A 19,692-nucleotide genomic window follows, 5' to 3' on the forward strand; every position below is an offset into this window, starting at 1 on the left:
ATTTACGTTACGATTCATAACAGTAGCAACATTACAGTTATGAAGTAGCAACAAAAATAATTTTATGGTTGGGGGGTCACAACATGAGGAACTGTTTTAAAGGGCCAGACGGTTGAGAGCCACTGAATCAAGTGGCTTCTAAAAGATTAAGATAAAAAGATTTTTTAAAAATTTTTTTATTGATTTCAGAGAGGAAGGGAAAGGGAAGGAGAGAGATAGAAACATCCATGATGAGAGAGAATCATGGATCGGCTGCCTCCTGCACGCCCCCCACCAGCGAACGAGCCTGCAATCCAGGAACGTGCCCTTGACTGGAATCGAACCCGGGACCCCTCAATCCTCAGGCCGATGTTATATCCACTGAGCCAAACCAGCTAGGGCAAGATAAAAAGATTTTTAAGGCTCTGGCCAAGTAGCTCAGTTGGTTAGAGGGTCATCCTGATACACCATGGTTGTAGGTTCAATCACCAGTTAGGGCACATACAAGAAGCAACCAATGAATGCCTAAATAAGGTGAACAAGTCAAAATTTATAAATAAATAAATAAAGATTTTTAAAAGCTAGCGATATAATGAAGGAAAAGGAATAAAGAATTAAAAACAGGGAACTAAAATTTTACCTTATGATATAAAATAAAAAGTAACACCTCCACAAACAATAATTTTTTTATCTGCCACACAGGTAAATATGAAAAGCCTCCAACCCCCACAAAGACTTGTGCTCATTCTTTCACTGGCTATGAGAGAGACATCTTTTTTAAATATATATATTTTTTTAATTACTTTTTAGAGAGAGAGGAAGGGAGAGAAAGAGATAGAAACATCAATCAGCTGCCTCCTACATGCCCCCTACTGGGGATCAAGCCCATAATCCCGGCATGTGCTCTGACCAGAAATATAATTGGTAACCTCTTGGTGCATGGGACACATTCAACCACTGAGCCACATCAGCTGGGCAAGAGAGCCGTCTTAAGAGAAGTAGCAAATCTGTGGAAGACTCTAAAGTCCAGCAACTGTTTTTCTTGATGTTGTGTACTGAATCATATATTTTTCCTTTGAGAGGATATAAAGTGACCAACAGAATTACTGACTATAAGCAGTTAATTCCTCTCAATACTAAAAGTTTCATATACTCTTCTAATGCAGCTCCACCTTAAACATTAAATTGGCTTAGTGAATACCAGAATTAGAAGACTCCATCCATCCCATCTTCCTTTGTGTCTGCATTTAAACAATTCAAAGAATGTGTCAAGCAATACTCTCAGAGGAGCCCATTTCTGAATAACAAAGGAAATCCTCCCCAGCAGTTGGCTTTCTTTAAGTAAGCCAGCAAAGGGAAGTTTTCATACCACATATTCCTATTCCTTTTCAGAGAGATGCTTCAGTTACTGAGCATAATGTTCCAGACATATAGTCATCTCAATGTTTAGTAATTTCAATGCTGTCATAGAACATTACATATAGAAGAGGTTCAATAAAATTTTATTGAAAAAATTAATGGACAACTAAATGAATGATTTTGCACCAATATTACATGGTCAGATAACAATACCTTCATACCTAGAGATGCTCCAATTACCTCTTACTCTAACTTAAACAATAGTTACATAAAATTAATATTAGAAAATGTGTGTAATTATTGTCTTCATCATTTGTGTAATAGGTCAAATGCATAAAGAAGGAATAGAGCGGAACAGAATATACAAGTGGCATGGTTAAACAAAAAAGAAAATCTACATTTTGATTTCATTTTATGAAAAACTGTCAGAACAGTACCAATGAGGAAAATAAGCACAGATATTCTAAGTAATTAAAAAGTATTGTGTAAAATAGAGTGAAGTCTATGAACTCTTTTTGTTTGATAATTACAATCTTGGGAAATGTGTTTCTTAATTGTTTGCAAAAATACAATATGACTATCCAATGATCTGGTTATTTTTCAAAAGAAACACATTTTGAGACCACTAATGGCAACACAGTAAGTTTTTGAGGAAGAGCAGATGTTGTCAAAACTTCCTAAAAGAGGATATGCTGAACTTCTGTGCATTTTATATACAAGACTCAATGTTTAATTATTAAGATTTAATTTAAGGTATCTACACTAATAAAAGAGAAACATGATAATTAGCGTACGACCGCTACCCTTCCCATTGGCTAATCAGCATATCCTTATGCAAATTAACTGTCAGCCAAGATGGCGGCCAGAAGCCATGCACTGAAGCGAACAGGGAGGCTTGCTTGCTCCAGTGACAGCGGACTGCAACGTTCCCCGCCTGAGTTGCCGGCCTCTCAGCTGCAACTCTAAGCAACTATGTACTATGTTGCAAATATAGAAGCTAAACAAAACCCCAGAAACCGGCTTCCAGTCAGCCAGGCTTCAGCCAGCCGGACCGAAACATTGTATCAAATACAGAAGGTAAAGGCCAGAGTCAAGGCCTCAGAGCTAAAGCCGGCATAGAATAGAAAAAAAGAAAAGAAAAAAAGGAGCAGTTGGGAGCTTCAGTCACTCGCCAACCTGAAAATGGCCCTCAGCCCCTCAGCCAGACTGGCCAGGCACCCCAGTGGGGACCCCCACCCTGATCCAGGACTCCCTTCAGGGCAAACCAGCCGGCCCCCACCCATGCACCAGGCCTCTATTCTATATAGTAAAAGGGTAATATGCCTCCCGGCACCAGGATCAGCGGAGCAGCGAGGCTCCCAGCACCGGGATCAGCGTGACAGGGGGCAGTGCCCAAACCCCCTGATCGAACTGCAGCTCTGTGTGTAACAGGGGGCGGGGCCACAACCTCCCTATCCACCCTGCTCTGTTCATGACAGGGGAAGGTGCCCCAATCCCCTGATCAGCCCTGCTCTGTGCCTGATAGGGGGGAGCTCCCCAATCCCCTGATCACCCTGCGGCTCTGTGTGTGACAGGGGGGAGCTCCCCAACCCCCTGATCGCCCTGTGGCTCTGTGTGAGACAGGGGGCGGGGCCACAACCTCCCTATCCACCCTGCTCTGTTCATGACAGGGGAAGGTGCCCCAATCCCCTGATCAGCCCTGCTCTGTGCCTGATGGGGGGAGCTCCCCAATCCCCTGATCGCCCTGCAGCTCTGTGTTTGACAGGGTAAAGCCATAACCTCTCCATCGGCCCTGCCCTGAGTGTGACATTGGCGGCGCCCCAACCCCCTGATCGGCCCTGTTCTATGGGTGATAGAGGGTGGCGCAACAACCCCCCTCCACGGGCCTTGCTCTGTGTGTGACAGGGTAGAGCCATAACCTTCCCATTGGCCCTGCCCTGAGTGTGACAGGGTGCAGCGCCCCAACCCCCTGATCCGCCCTGCTGTGACAGGGGGCGGTGCCCCAGCTCCCCTATCGGCCCTACTCTGTGAGTGACGGGGGGAGCTCCTCAACCCCCTGATCGGCCCTGCTCTGTGCATGACAGGGGGGAGCTCCCCAACCCCCTGATCGACCCTGCTCTGTGTGTGACAGAGTACAGAGCCCCAGCCCCCCTGATGGGCCCTGCTCTGTGAGTGACAGGGGGCAGCGCCCCAACCCCCTGATTGGCCCTGCTCTGTGAGTGACAGGGGGCAGCGCCCCAACCCCCTGATCGGTCCTGCTCTGTGCGTGACAGGGGGTGGCGCCGCAACCTCCCCATCGACCCTGCCTTGAGTGTGACAGGGAGTGGTGCCCCAACCCCCCAATCGGCCCTACCCTGAGCATGACTGAGGGTGGCATCGCAACCTCCCGATCCGCCCTGCTCTGTGCATGACAGGGCGGCGCCCCAACTCCCCAATCGGCCCTGCTCTGAGCCTGACCAGGGGCTGCACCTAGGGATTGGGCCTGCCCTCTGCCACCCAGGAGCAGGCCTAAGCCAGCAGGTCGTTATCTCCTGAGGGGTCCCAGACTGCGAGAGGGCACAGGCCGGGCTGGGCCCCCCCCCTCCCCCCCCCCCCCCCCCGCCAGTGCACAAATTTTTGTGCACCGGGCCTCTAGTATTATATAAAACCATGTAACTCAAGTAATTACAAGCTCTGGTGGTGTCACTCGGTTGGAGTGTCATCCCAAGCATGGAAAGGTCGCTGGGCTTGAATCTCAGGGTACATACCTAGGTTTCGAGTTCGATCCCCTCGGGTGCCTATGGGAAGCAACTGATCCATATATCTCTCTCACACTGATGTTTCTCTGTGTGTGTGTCTCTCTCTCAAATTAATTTTTAAAATAACAATAATAATGATTAACTTTCGCGGTGTCTAATAACTTGCTAGCACTAAAGGAGCAGTAGTCTTCCACGTAGGGAGTTTTAGTTACCTTTGGTTTATTCTAAAATGCTGAGATAACTATATTTCTTCTGATCAGAATCAAGGTTTTTTCAGTAATCATAGAGATTAAACCAACCCACTCATTTTAATGTTTCGAAACTGTGTTGCTAAACATAGAAAAATGTGGTGATACTGATGACAGAGCCCATCTAATAAAACACTCTTCGAGAATCCTCATCCATCTCTCTGTTTTTGCTATAGAGCAGCTGTGCCTCACACAGATTCACATGAATGAAAATATTTAAATGAGAAACCACCCACTTAGTTTATTTTCCATATGACTTTCCTGTAATTATTTTGTAAACTGTTCACACAACAATACATAAAAACATCTGCAAAAACAGGTAATTAATGTGTCAGGCCAAACTAATGCATTTTTTATGGTGTCCATGCTTCGTCAACTGTAATTATAACTCTTTTTAAGCAAATGATGATGTGTTTGTTGCAATGTGCAAGTGGTTATTTTAGATGCTCTGTTTACTGTTCATACAATCTGAATAAAAACTCCACAGCTACTTTACCCCACACAGCAATGCTTTACCTAGCTTTTTGCAAAAGCAAGAAAGTGGTTCTCTCTTCCAAGTTATATTTTGTAGTAAACATTTTTGGCATTTAACATGAAACTCTCAACCTAAGAGTTGACACCAAAATAGTCAGCAATTCAAGAAACATATGCCAGCAAGTGATTTAGCCAGACTTTCTTCCTTCAGTTGTAACCCTGCAGGAAATACAGCACATAAGTCAATCGGCTGCAGTAGGCTAAGCCTCCTGGGTATCAGAAGTTTAGAAGGCTCAAAGGTTCATTACTATTGTTAATGTATAATACCCATTCCATCTAAACCCACCAAACATATATATCTTTGACATGAGACCAATGAATGAAGAACCAAATCCTGTCCAAAATACAGTTTCATAATTCAATTTATCCTGCTTGAGTTCTAACTACATGAAATACTATTATAATTATGACTATTATTATACTAGAGGCCCAATGCATGAAATTCTGGCAAGAGGCTAGGCCCTCGCAGCCCCAGCTGCCATGGCCGGCCTTCACAGCCCCGGTTTTGTCCGGAAGGTCGTCCGGACGGTCATTCTGCTGTTTGGTATGATTAGTATATTAGCTCTTTATTATATAGGATAATAATATTGCATATTAATAATTGTCCTCAAATGGATATTCCTAAAGGCTGGACTTTAGTCTCTTAGTTCCATAGTATTTTTTCTGAAGATTGTAATAATAAGCTTTTTAACTCAAAATATTATTTCAGAGTAAAACTACCTTAATTCTAGTAATATATAGAAACTTTGTTTCAGTAGCTACTTTTCTTTCCTATTCCTTTTTTAAATCCTCACCTGAGGATATGTTTCTTTGCTTTTTTATTGATTTTAGAGAGAAAGGGAGAGGGATAGAGAGAGAGATAAACATTGATGTGGGAGAGAAACATCTACAACACTCCAACCAACTGAGTCACCCAGCCAGTGCATAACACTGGATTTTTTATAAAAGGATCCAACTATATCCTATCTGCAGGAAACAAACTTTGAGTCAAAGAAATAAATAGGTTGAAAGTAAAAGGATGGAAAAATGTATCATAAAAAAGGTAATAATAAGAGGTGTAACAGCTATACTAATATCCATCAAAACAGATTTCAAGAAAAATAAATGTTACTACAGAAAAAACACACTTTATATTGTTTAAAAGTTAATTAAGAAGATATGTTATAAATATGCAAGTATCTAAAAAGTGTTCTAAAACAAATGAAGCAAAACCTGACAGAAATAAAGGGAGGAACAGACAACTCAACATTAGTTACAATTGTCTCAATAATTGCTAAAACAAAGACAGAAAATCAACAATGATGTAGAAGACCTGAGAAACAATACCAACCAACCTAAATTAACTGGTATCTACAGAATACTCCACTTAAAAACACCAGAATATGCCATAGCTGGTTTGGCTCAGGGGATAGAGCCTTGGCTTGTGGACTGAAGGGTCCCAGGTTCGATTCCAGTCAAGGGCACATGCCTGGGTTGCAGGCTCAATCCCCGGTGGGGGATGTGCAGGAGGCAGCTGATCAATGATTCTCTTTCATCATTGATGTTTCTATCTCTCTCTCCCTCTCCCTTCTTCTCTGAAATTCAATAAAAATATATTTTTTTTAAAAACAAAAAACACCAGAAAACACATTCTCCAAGATAGATCATGTGGTAGGCCACAAAACAAGTCCCAATAAATTTAAAGAAATTTAGATATATTCACCAACTACATGAAAATTAAACTAGAAATCAACAACAAAATAAAATTTGGGAAATTTACAAATATTTGAAAATTAAAGAAAAAATTTCTAAGTAACCCATGGCTCAAAAAGGAAACCACACTGGAAATTAGAAAGTATTTCAAGCTTAATGAAAATGTAAACAGCCTTTCTGCCTCCGCAGCGGCCCTGGCGCCCTCGTGGCGAGGTGGGGCAAAAAAAAGAAGCAGGTTGTGGAGTTTACCCTTGACTGCACCCGCCCCATAGAAGATAGAATCATGGACGCTGCCAACTTTGAGCACTTTCTTCAGGAGAGAATCAAAGTGAATGGAAAAGCTGGGAATCTCAGTGGAGGGGTTGTAACCATTGAAAGAAGCAAGAGTAAGATCACTGTAACGTCTGAGGTGCCTTTTTCCAAAAGGTATTTGAAATATCTCACCAAAAAATACTAGTATTTGAAGAAGAATAACCTACGTGACTAGTTGCACATAGTTGCTAACAGCAAAGAGAGTTACGAATTGCGTTACTTCCAGATAAACCAGGATGAAGAAGAGGAGGAAGATGAGGATTAAAGCTCATTTATCTGGCAAATTTTGTATGAGTTCTTGAATAAAACCTGGGAACCAAATTGGTGGTTTTCCTTGTATCTCTACAGTATGGATTGAACAGAAAATTGAAATCATAGTAACAGGGCTTCACTTGGGGCGCCACTCACTTTGTCCGGAAATTAGATGTTGGAGTCCTACCTTGGCTCCAATTTAGCATTTGCTGCTCCTTGGTTTGCCTTGAACATGTTGAGGCTTGGCAATTTCATTTGCCGTGAAGGCTCTAGCATTTTCTATTTCTAAGCAAATTTCCCAAAGCAGAACTGTTTGCATGTTTCCCTTCATGGAAGGCAGGGTTTCTTCCACATTTAACTGAAGCATCAGTTTTTCTGGCTCTCCCCTGTCATGATGATCTATGTTGTAAGTTTATGACTCAGCTTTCCACATTTTACTTGTTTGTTGCATTGATGTTGCCCTGTAGTAATTCTTTGGTTGTAAAATATTAACCCTGGGCTGAAATTAGCATATACTTTAAAAAAAAAAACTGCTCCCAGATTTTAAAGCTTGTAATAAAATGGAAACATTGGTTTTTCTATGCCTTTTTGAACTCTTGTAATTGAGTTTTGATCACATTTTATATTAAAGTGGCTAACATGTGGAAAAAAAGAAAATGTAAACAACATATCAAAATTTACAGGCTGTAACGAAAGCAGTGTTTAGAAGAACGTTATTATCTTTAAATACCTATGCTGAAAATATCTCAAATCAATAACCTAAGTTTTTACCTCTTAAGATAAAAATCTAAAAAAATGAAGAGCAAACTATGAATAAAGAAAGAGGGGAAGAAGCAGAAACCAGTTAAATAGAAAATAAATATATATATAAAGAAATCAAAGTTTTTTTAAAAAGATCAATAAAGGTCAATATTTTTAAAGTTACACATTTTCATTTCTGAAATTCAGCAATTAAAAAAAAAGTGACTTGTTTCCCTTTGTGAAACACAAACTTACCACTATCTTTCTCATATATTCATCCATTCTAAAGCAAACAAGTTGATCCATCGGGTTTCCTACTATTTGAGTAATTCATTCAAAGAAATAAGCCAAAACTGCTTTTTGCTTTTTTCAATATATTTTTATTGATTTCAGAGAGGAAGGGAGAGGGGGAGAGAGATAGAAAACATCAATGATGAAAGGGAATCATTGATCGGCTGCCTCCTGCACGCCCCCTACTGGGGATTGAGCCTGCAACCCGGGCATGTGCCCTTGGCCGGAAGCGAACCCAGGACCCTTCAGTCCACAGGCCGATGCTCTATCCACTGAGCCAAACTGGCTAGGGCCCAAAACTGCTTTTAAAAGCACTTCGGTATATGTTATTATGCATGTACAGGAACTAACCACATTTATAGGGCCTGGACATGTTCTAGAACCAACCCTACAATTCTCAGCTAGTTAAGTGGGAAGAGGAAGAATAGTCAAGACCCAGTAAGAGACCCAGAATGATGTAGTACCTCAGCACATTAGGTCACAGTTTTTGAAATATGTCTGGACATCCCTGAGTGTCTAGCACACATGTAACTAGGGATGGCGTAAACTATAAAAACATAGCTTGGTATTGCTTATTATAGCATTTACCAGGATGAAAATTGCAGAAGATTGTTTGTATCTCTTAGCTGAGGCATAGTATTAGGAACAGTTTACTGGACAAAAATATCAACAAGTCTGTCAAAAAAAAATTACATAACATCCAGGAACTCTTTTCATTTTGAGAGACATAATGTATGCAAGAGGTAGAAAGGGTAAGGGAGTCCTAGCTGGTTTGGCTCAGTGGATAGAACGTCGGCCTAAGGACTGAAGGGTCCTAGGTTTGATTCCGCTCAAGGGCACATGCCTGGGTTGTGGCCCGATCCCCAGTAGGGGGTGTGCAGGAGGCAGCCAATCAATGATTCTCTCTCATCACTGATGTTTCTATCTCTCTCTCTCCCTCTCCCTTCCTCTCTGAAATCAATAAAAATATATTTAAAAAATAAAAAGAAAGGGTAGGGGAAGGAAAGGGAGAAGAACAAAGGAGAGGATCTCATTTTGAAGGGCCATCACTCAATTTTATATTTTTACAAAAGAAATATTTTATATTCACTATCACAGCACCTGTTATATCTAAGCAATAAAAACTTTTTGAATGGTCAACTGGACGGATAGATGGTTGAATGAGCAAACAAACAAGTGGGTAGAAAGAAAAAGAATGATTATTCAAAATAAAGTTTAAAATATTAGATACTAGAAGACTTGTTTCTCCATTTTAAAATGAACACTAATCTAATTAGGGGATAGATGTGTAAGAAGTAGCATGGCATAATGGAAAGAAGACAAGATTTGAACTCAGAAAGACTTAGACTTAAACACTGGCTGAAACTCTTACCGGCTTGTGTCATTGAGCAAATTGCTTACTTTGCTTAAGTCTTAGTTTTCTCCACCTGTAAAATGAGGATTACAGTAGCTACCTTATAAACATAGTAAACCAGCAACTTTCACACCTAGAACAAACAAAACCAGATCTCAAATCAACTCTATCCTTCACAATGTAGCCCACAGATGGATGTTACTAACAATGCTCACCATCTGGTAGCTTCCTGTTTTAAATAATTATTCTTGCTAACTAGGTGCCAAGCTTTCAAAATCGTTATATTAAATGTTTGAACCCTCTAAATTTTGGTGCCCTAAGACAAAGTCCAGTATGATCAGCCATCGTTCAGCTTACAGGCTTGTTCTAAAGATTAAAAATAATATTAGGAAAACCCCCTTGTACAGTAACAGGCATGTAATAAATAATAAATTATTGTCAAACATTTCATTAATAGCTTTATAGCGTCCTTTTGCCACTCTACAGTATCACAATTATTCCAGTAACTCCACACTGAGAATACAGATCAATCACACCAGCCACTTACAGAAATATACAAACAAGGCAGAAATGAAAAGACATGTACTGAAATATGCTCTTCAAAGATTCAAGTTGATTTCTTCAATCTGGACTTCTGGATTTTCTCTCTTAAATCCATGAAGACCTGAGGACTTGAAACCTTAATTTTAAGCGCCATTTCTAGACTGACTGAATAAGAAAAGTGTCAGATTCAAAAGGAGAATTCAAAGTTACCACTATCAGGGTATGCTTTTTCTCTGCTGGATGACAGAACAGACTGTTGCTATTGTATTTTGCATCTAGTCTCAGCTGTGCAAACACGAGTTAAGTATGAAAAACATCATGCCCTCTTAATCAGAAATACAACAACCCAAATAAACTCCTTTCGGATGAATAGCTTAGTTAGGATGAGTAATTTGTAGAGCAACAACATTTGCCACCTGTATAAAAAGCACTCCTACTTAGCTCTTGAAGATATCTTTCTCTGGATTATCAGATACCCAGAAATACTGACTTTATTATAAAGCATGGCAATCCAAACCAAGGTCACAGATAACAAACTTACAGCAAGAGTTAAATTAAAATGGCTCATAGGTATTACTGGTTGGGGTGATGTTTCAGTAACAGTTATGCCACATTAAAGCAAACGTTCCCCAAGGAAACATCTCTTCTGCTCATAAGTGTCAAGTCAGCTCCATTTCCCCCAATTCAAAGAGTAATATCCATTATACTCAACATCACACTCAGTGGTGATAAGTTGAAAGCTTTTCCTCTAAAATCAGGAACAAGACAAGTACTCCCACTTTTGCCATTTTATTTAACATAGTACTGGGAAGTCCTAGCCAGAGCAATTAGGCAAGAAAAAGAAATACGGTAAAAGGCATCCAAGTCAGAAAGGAAAAAATAAAACTGTCTCTATTTGCAGATGACATATTACAAATACATATAGAAAATGCTAGACTCTACCAAAAAAAACTGTTAGAACTAATAAACAAATTCAGTACAGTTTGGGGATACAAAATCAATATACGAAAATCAATTATGTTTCTATACACTAATAACAAACTATCAGAAAGAGAAAGTTTAAAAATAATCCCATTTACAATTACACCCAAGAATAAAATACTTGGGAATAAATTTAACCAAAGAGGTGAAAGATCAGTACCCTGAAAACTACAAACCATGAGTGGAACACACTGAGACAAAAATAAATGGAAAGATATTCCATGCTCATGAATTAGAATCATTAATATTGTTTAATATGTGCATACTACCCAAAGCAACATACAGATTCAAAGCAATCCCTATCAAAATTCCAATGGCATTTTTTCATAAAAGTAGAAAAAACAATCCTAAAATGTGTATGGAACAACAAAAGACCCCAAAACAATCTTGAGAAAGAACAACAAAGCTTGGAGGTATCACATTTCCTGATTTCAAACTCTGTTACAAAGCTATAGCAATCAAGAGTATAATAATGACATAAAACCAGACACACAGGTCAATGGAACAAAAGAGAAAGCTCAGAAATAAACCCCCACCTATGGTTAATTAATTTATGACAAAGAAGCCAAGAATATACACTAGAGAAAGGACAGCCTCGTTATTAAATAGGGCTGGGGAAAACGAACAGCCACATGCAAAAGGATGACACGAGATCCATATCTTACACCATACAAAAAAATCAACTCAAAATGGATTAAAGATTTGAACATAAGACCTGAGAAGAAAACATAAGGGAGTAAGCTCCTTGGCATCAGCCTTGGCAATGATTTTTTGAATTTGACACCTAACGCAAAAGCAACAAATGCAAAAGTGAGTGAGACAATATCAAACTAAAAAGCTCTACACAGCAAAGGACACCATCAAATGAAAAGGCAACCTACCAAATGAGAGACAACATTTGCAAGTCACATATCTGATAAGAGGTTAATGTCCAAAATATATAAAGAACACGTGCAACTTGCCCTAATCAGTTTGGCTCAGGGGATAGAGCATTGGCCTGCGGACTAAAAGGTCCCAGGTTCGGTTCCGATCAAGGGCATGTACCTTGGTTGCGGGCACATCCCCAGTAGGAGGTGTGCAGGAGGCAGCTGATGAATGTTTCTCTCTCATTGATGTTTCTAACTCTCTATCCCTCTCCCATCCTCTCTGTAAAAAATCAATAAAATATACGCCGAAACCGGTTTGGCTCAGTGGATAGAGCGTCGGCCTGCGGACTGAAAGGTCCCAGGTTCGATTCCGGTCAAGGGCATGTACCTGGGTTGCGGGCACATTCCCAGTGGGAGATGTGCAGGAGGCAGCTGATCGATGTTTCTCTCCCATCGATGTTTCTAACTCTCTATCTCTCTCCCTTCCTCTCTGTAAAAAATCAATAAAAAAAATATATTTAAAAAAAAAAATCAATAAAATATATATTTCAAAAAAGAACACACACAACTTAATAGCACAACAAACAACAATCCGATTTAAAAAATGGGCAGAGGAACAGAAAAGACATTTTCCCAAAGAAGACAAAGATGAAAAAGTACTTAACATTACTAATCATCAGGGAAATCCAAATCAAAACCACAATGAGATATCGCATCACACCTGTTAGAATAGCTATCGTAAAAAAGACAATAGGTAGCAAGCAAGTATTTGAGAGGATGTGGAGAAAAGGGAACTCTTGTACACTGTTGGTGAGATTGTTAATTGGTGCAGCCACTATGAAAAACAGTATGGCAGAGCCTCAGAAAATTAAAATAGAACTACCATATAGTACAATCCAGCAATTACACTTCTAAGTATACAACCAAAGGAAATAAAATCACTACCTTGAAGAGGTATTTTCACTCCCATGTTTATTGCAGCATTATTTACAACAGCCAAGGAAACAACGTACATATCCACCAACAGATGAATGCATAAAGAAAACATATGTATACATACACACAATGGAATATTACTAACAATCCTCAGAACTGTTATTGAAACATCACCCTAACCAGTGATACCTATGAACCATATTTATTCAACCATAAATATGAAGGAAATTCTGCCATTCGCAACAGCGTAAGTAGAACTTAGGGGCATTATGCTAAGTGAAATATGAAGCAAGTCAGATAAATGCTATCTGATCTCATTTATATGTGGAATCTAAAAAGAACTAAACTCATAGAAATAGAGAACATATTGGTGGTTGTGAGGCAGGGAGTGGAGGGTAGTTGAAATGGGTGAAAGTGGTCAAAAGTTACAAACTTTGATTATAAGATAAATAAGTCCTGGAGATGTAATGTAAAACATGGTGACTATAGTTAACAATACTTTATTGTATATCAAAGTTGCTAAGAAAGTAGATCTTAAAAGTTCTCACCACAAGAAAAAATGTATAACTATGTGAAGTGATAGGTGTTAACTAAACTTAGCTGGCAATGTTTGCACAATATATACATATATCAAATCATTATGTTGTATATCTTTAATTAGATATTATATGTCAATCATGTCGATTAAACTGGGGGGAAAGTTTTCTTAAATAATGTCCATGTGTCTGTTAGGAGGAGACTGATACTTTTAAATATAATCCCCTAGCCCAGTGGCTCAGCTGGTTGAAGCATCGTCCTATATACCAAAAGGTTGCTCGTTAGATTCCTGGTCAGGACACATACCAGGTTGAGGGTTCGATCCCCAGTCACAGCACATATGGGAGGCAACCAATCAATGTTTCTCTCACTAATCAATATTTCTCTCTCTTTCTTCCTTCCTCTCTCTCTAAAATCAATAAACATTTATCCTCAGATGAGGATTAAAAAACATTTTTTAAAATATAATCCATGAACCAGAAGTACTGCTCTGACATTACATTTGACACACAATTAAATGTGTCACCATGAGGACTGAAACAGAGGTTATTTTACACATGGGTTAAAAATTAGAATTCTGTGATTATAGTTCTACAGTCTGTATGAACAAAAATTGATCACATTATGAATAAACAATAGAGGTCTATAAGCAATTAGTTTATTATAACTTTTTGGATTTGATGGCACATTAACAACAAAAAACAATCCAGGGCAGTAATGGCTATTGTGGTTTCAGAAAGGTATATGTTAAATAGAAAAAATATGTTTAAATAATAACATTCCTTAAGACAGAGGTCTAGTTCTAGTGGAAAAATAATTCACCACCATAATTACAAAGTAACTAATTAAGTTATGTATTTTTTATTTGCTGATATGCATTTATAATTCTTATTTTGAAGCAAAGATTTTTATTTTTCTGGTGCCATCAAGTGGTAACATTATGAAGTGTTCTAGAGTTAAATGCAAATAACTTTTAGACAAAAGAATCACACCTATGTATTTTATCTATGTCAATTAGACACTAGTGATGTTTTATCACAAAAATTATCTAAAAAGAAGAGAAAAATATCAGAGCCGATTGTTTGCAACTCATCCCTATTTTAAACCCCCAACCCAAAATAACAGTTAAGACAAAGAAATATGAGTAGATCTTTAAGACCAGAATGCTCCACTAGCAAAAAAAACAGAACAAAAAACACTCCAACAGATTATGAAACTATTAGAAAACCAAGTTTGTATTAAAATGATATATATTATCAGTCAAACCAAGAGAAATGCTCCTTCCTGAAACTCCATTAACATGGCTGTAAAATAATTATTTTTAAGGCAAAATCCCACAAGGACAAAGAGACTGAGAGAAAAGATAGCAGCAACACAATTTTAGAAGCCAGCAAGGAGATGGGTGAGTGGTTACAGACTTGGGGAAACTCCACAAAGCTGCCCGACTGACATGGCACTAAATCTCTCCCAAAGTTCAGGAGCTGGTGGCTCTAGGTAGCTGTGGACACGAGAGTGAAGAATAAAAACAAGAAACTTAGTCAAAATCAGTTAAAAAGCAGTTAGGATACCACTACACATGCTTCCTCTTCCACTCCATGCAGCCAAGCATTCATCTTTACACCACATTAAAAGAATGAAGGTTATACTCTAGGAAGAGTACAGCAGAAAGCTTCTGGACTACAGGACACAGGCACAGTGAGGGCAGGGGAAGTGTTAGTAATACAGGAGATGGTAGTAATCTGAATGGTACTAACAAGTCAAAGATCACACACAAAAAATAATGAAGATGGTAATTTTCTGGAAAGAAAACCACTGGAAGAAGGTCTCATCAACCTTAGATTATTGTGTCCAGGAAGTCATGTAACTAACTGCAGCATGTTTCACTCTGGTTCTATAAGGAAAAGGCAAATGATTAAACAAAACCTGATGCTTAAAAAAAAAAAAAAAAAGGTAACTTCTACTTATAGACATTCAACAACACTCAACTCTACATGCCCTGTATCACTCTCATGCATTAGCTGAGAATTTACTGCAACTAACGAAGAACAAAATAGTAGGCAAATCCAAGGACCTTTTACACTCTTAGTTTAAAAGCCCATTTCATCTCCTCTCTTCAGGCCATTGAGAGTAGGTGCACTAAAGAATCGCTGTGAACACTCCTGAGAGAGGTGAAGGCTAGTGACCATTGGCCATATCAGAGAAAACACACATTATTATTCATAATAGAGATTCAGAGACTTGTTTTTTCAATCCTATTTTGTTGCTTAATTTATCAAAGCAGAAAGTTAAGTGTATCTGATACTGTCATGTAACCAGAAGGAGTTATCCATATTTAGGCCATTTAATCTTCAGTATTTCTCATTTGCGTCTCTTTTTTTGTTAGAGGATTATATATAAGACAAATAGTTATATGTATACATGTTTTTCCAGATATCAACAAAAGAAACATTATTATACATAAAACTGTACCTTGTACACCTTCTAGAAGTAAGTCAACTCCCTTCCTATAAAAATCAGAAGCAGCTTCATAGTCATCTTCTTCTTCCTTCTTTAAAGCCAGCTTTATGAATTCTCCTGCTTTCTCCAAATAATTTCTCTTGCCAAGCTTGGATTTTAAACTGCCAGGAAAGAGGCTACGATTTTCCCGTTCTTCTGTCTTGTTCTGCTCACTGTCATAAGCAACAGCCCCTAGTGCTGAAGGATCCGAAGGAAGATTGAGACCAAAAGTTCTAGTGGGAGAATTTTGATTGGAAGCCATTCCATCATCTAACTCAGCAAGGGAATCCACATCGACAGTAAGAGATATCAGGTCACTGTCACTGGAGAAGCCTGGAAATACAATCATAATAGTAAACATTAAATTGAGAATCAACCAAAACAATACAAATCATGCTATTAATTTTTTCAGCTATCCAAGTCAATTAGGAAGGCTGTAATTTACTGATGAAGTCAGTGTCTAGCAATTTGTTTTAGTATAGTTCAATCATTTTTTCCCAATATTTGTATTTTTTATTTTTAATCCTCACCCAAGGATATGTTTATTGATTTTTAGAGAAAGAGGATGTGGGAGAGAGAGACAGACAGAAACATGTGACAGAAACATCAATTGGCTGCCTCCCCTATGCACCTGGACCGGGAATTGAACCCACAACCCAGGTATGCGCCCTGACTGGGAATAGAACCTGCAACCTTTTGGTGTAGAGGACGATGCCCCAACCAACTGAGCCACCCTGCCAGGGCAGTTCATTCATTTTTGCACCGTCACTCAACAGCTCTGGGAGAACATCTCCTTGCCTTAATTATCAAACTAAAACTGAAGGTAAGTTTTTATCTAGCCTTGCTGTCAAAAAGAGCCTTTACCACAAGATCTTGCAAACCATTTTTAGCAAGCTCATGCTTGCACACACAGCTGCTATGAACAATAATATTATGATGAAGGGAAAAGAGTAAGAGCTTTAGAGTAAGTACAAAAGAAGTTTAGAAACCCAGCTCTTAAAACTTATTGTGTGACCAACAGCCCTAACTGGTTTGGCTCAGTGAATAGAGCATCGGCCTGTGGACTGAAGGGTCCCGGGTTCGATTCTGGTCAAGGGCATGTACCTTGGTTGTGGGAACATCCCCAGTAGGGGGTGTGCAGGAGGCAGCTGATTGAGGTTTCTCTCTCTTTGGTGTTTCTAATTCTCTATCCCTCTTCCTTCCACTCTGTAAAAAAGCAATAAAATATATATTTTAAAAAAAAAAACTTATTGTGTGACCAACAGCAAATTACTTAATAGTTTTACTTATTATGCAGGGCATTACCAGAACAAAGTTAATACATATGAAGCATAATAGACTATCATTAAATTACAACTCTAGCAATTATATAATAATTATTTAACTATTTAGACAATATATTCCCAGGAATGTGTTTTTAGATCACCATCCATATCATCAGGTGGGGAGTGTGCAGGAGGCGGCCAATCAATGATTCTCTCTCATCATTGATTTTTCTCTCTCTCTCTCACTCTTCCTTCCCCTCGGAAATCAATAAAAATATATTTTAAAATATATATTTAAAATTTTTTTAAATAAAATAAAGAACTGAATTATTAGAAACCTTTGTTTCAGACACTTCCACAGCTTTTGGAGAAAGTTTTGGTCTATATTTGTATCTTAGTTTTCTAACAGAAAATGAAAAATAGGTGCTGCTAAAATTTTTAGTAATAAAAATTACTTCTCCCACTTCAAATAACTGATTTCATGGTAAATAAGCATGATGTACAATAACAGTTACTAAACTTTTTCGTCTTAAAACCTCCCTTTACATTCTCAAAAATGATTGATAACCTCAAAGAGATTCTATGTGGACTTTATAAATATTTACCAATCTTAATATTTTAAAAACCGACAATTTTTCCCCCCATTGGAAATATAACAACATGGTTTATTTTTTTTAATTGTTTTATTGCTTAAAGTATTACAAAGAGTATTACATATGTCTCCTTTTTTTCCCGCCCTTGACAATCCCCTGGCCTCCTCTACCCGACAATTTTTTTTTATGTGCCTCAGGCATGAAACAGCTCTGGCCACCAACACAGGCATCAAGCTAGGATGAACTAAGGACTGTACATCTGCTTTGCCCCTGGCTGATATAAGAGCAACACCACCAATCAGGTGTCTCCTTGCCCATCGCCAGGGGTCCGACAATTTTTTTAATTAAACATTAAAGCCCATTACAAGTTAACATGATTTTTATTTTTAAAAATTTTATTTTCCAAAACAAAAAATATTTAGTCAGAGAAGTGGCACTGTTTTACATTTCTGCAAATCTTGTTAACAAAAGATGGCTAGATCCTCATATCTGTTCTCTGCACTCAATCTGTTGTCAGATGTTGTTCTGGTTGAAAGATTTGAATAAAATGTCACATAGATATATAATTGAAAATGGGGCAAATATTTTAGTAGCCTTTTTAAATAATTGTGGAGACTATTTTTAATACTACAACAAAACTTGACAAGTGGTTGTTTCTTAAAGCTTAGTTGCCACGTAGAACATAACATAAATTCCTATCAACGAAATTTGTTTTTGTTTGTATATTTTGTTTATTTTTATTGTTGAAAGTATTACGTATGTCCCTCTTTTTCCCCCCACTAACCCCTTCTAGCCCACCCCCACCCCAGGCCTTCACACCCTATTGTCTATGTCCATGGGTTATGCATGAAATTTGTTTTGTTACACACAAATCCGCTGGTCTGTCTTACACACTGAATGGATCTTTTTATCCATCATGAGTTTGTAACATCACACATTGGTCATTTTGAAAATACTGGTTTCCAGAGCTACATAGATAAAGTGGTGACAAATTTCATATTATAATATCACCACCAAAACCGAATTTGTTATCATCACCACCAATTTCACCAGAAAATTCTTTAAGTATTGGAAAACTGTCAAGCTCAAAGTGGAAGATACAAGTTCTCCAAAATTCTAATTGTAGGTTGCAAACCTGAATGTTATCAGTGGCAACACATGCTGTCAGTTATTTTCTCCTTCAAGTATCAGCTCACTTCGTTTACTTTCAAAAAAATATGTGCCAAATTCCCAAGTTGAATAATGACAGTTTGTCTGTTAATCATCCTTTCAAGTAAATATGGTGTTCCAAGAAAAAAAAGCAACTAGTTTATGGCTCAAGCAACTGCACAAGAACTTTTCCCTAAGACAACCATGGTAGTTCAGGATGCAGAAGTGCTTTGTGTATACTTCCATTCCGTCACACAGAATATCAACAAAGGCATGTACCCAAAGGTTGAAGTTTAATGAAATTGAGTTTTTAGTGCTTTATCAAGGACACTCAGCACTGGCATTACTGCAAGTGTGTCAATGCTTTCAGTTACTGGCTGGTGTCGCTCTTTTGATTCATGCTCTGGCACACTAGCTTTACCCACCATTGTTTCTGTGTCATCAGTGAACATGCCAAAAAATATTATTTTGAATTTTGTCAACCATTTAAAATATAAAAACCAGCCCTAGCCGGTTTGGCTCAGTGGATACAGCGTCAGCCTGCAGACTGAAGGGTACCAGGTTCCACTGCGGCCAAGGGCACATGCCCGGGTTGTGGACTCGATCCTCAGTGTGGGGCGTGCAGGAGGCAGCCAATCAATGATTCTCTCTCATCATTGATCTTTCTATCTCTCTCTCCCTCTCCCTTCCTCTCTGAAACCAATAAAAATATATTTTAAAAATAAAATATAAAAACCATTCTTACAGTCGGCCTGAGGGTCAAATCCCTCTAGTGTTAACTACAACAATTAAGGCTTGGCTAGAACAAGACTGCGCACAGAGACCA

The 19,692-nt window shown here is 38.6% G+C and overlaps 1 protein-coding gene and 2 pseudogenes across 2 annotated transcripts in view; 1 reads left to right on the plus strand and 2 right to left on the minus strand.

The window, feature by feature from the left end:
* Positions 1 to 19,692, minus strand: part of RPS6KC1 (ribosomal protein S6 kinase C1) — a 133,669-nt gene that overhangs the window by 78,169 nt on the left and 35,808 nt on the right. For both annotated transcript variants that reach the window (XM_070397688.1, XM_070397687.1), the window contains exon 6: positions 15,833 to 16,192. In XM_070397688.1, the coding sequence (XP_070253789.1) occupies positions 15,833 to 16,192 (360 nt within the window). The remainder of the gene's footprint in view (positions 1 to 15,832; positions 16,193 to 19,692) is intronic.
* On the plus strand, positions 1,967 to 7,165 carry LOC138996099 (large ribosomal subunit protein eL22 pseudogene; annotated as a pseudogene).
* On the minus strand, positions 17,902 to 18,046 carry LOC138996496 (small nucleolar RNA SNORA48; annotated as a pseudogene).

The sequence above is a fragment of the Myotis yumanensis genome, unplaced genomic scaffold, assembly GCF_028538775.1.
Source record: "Myotis yumanensis isolate MYYU_CA2020_CCGP unplaced genomic scaffold, mMyoYum1.0.hap1 SCAF_17, whole genome shotgun sequence".
NCBI classification, from domain to species: domain Eukaryota; kingdom Metazoa; phylum Chordata; class Mammalia; order Chiroptera; family Vespertilionidae; genus Myotis; species Myotis yumanensis.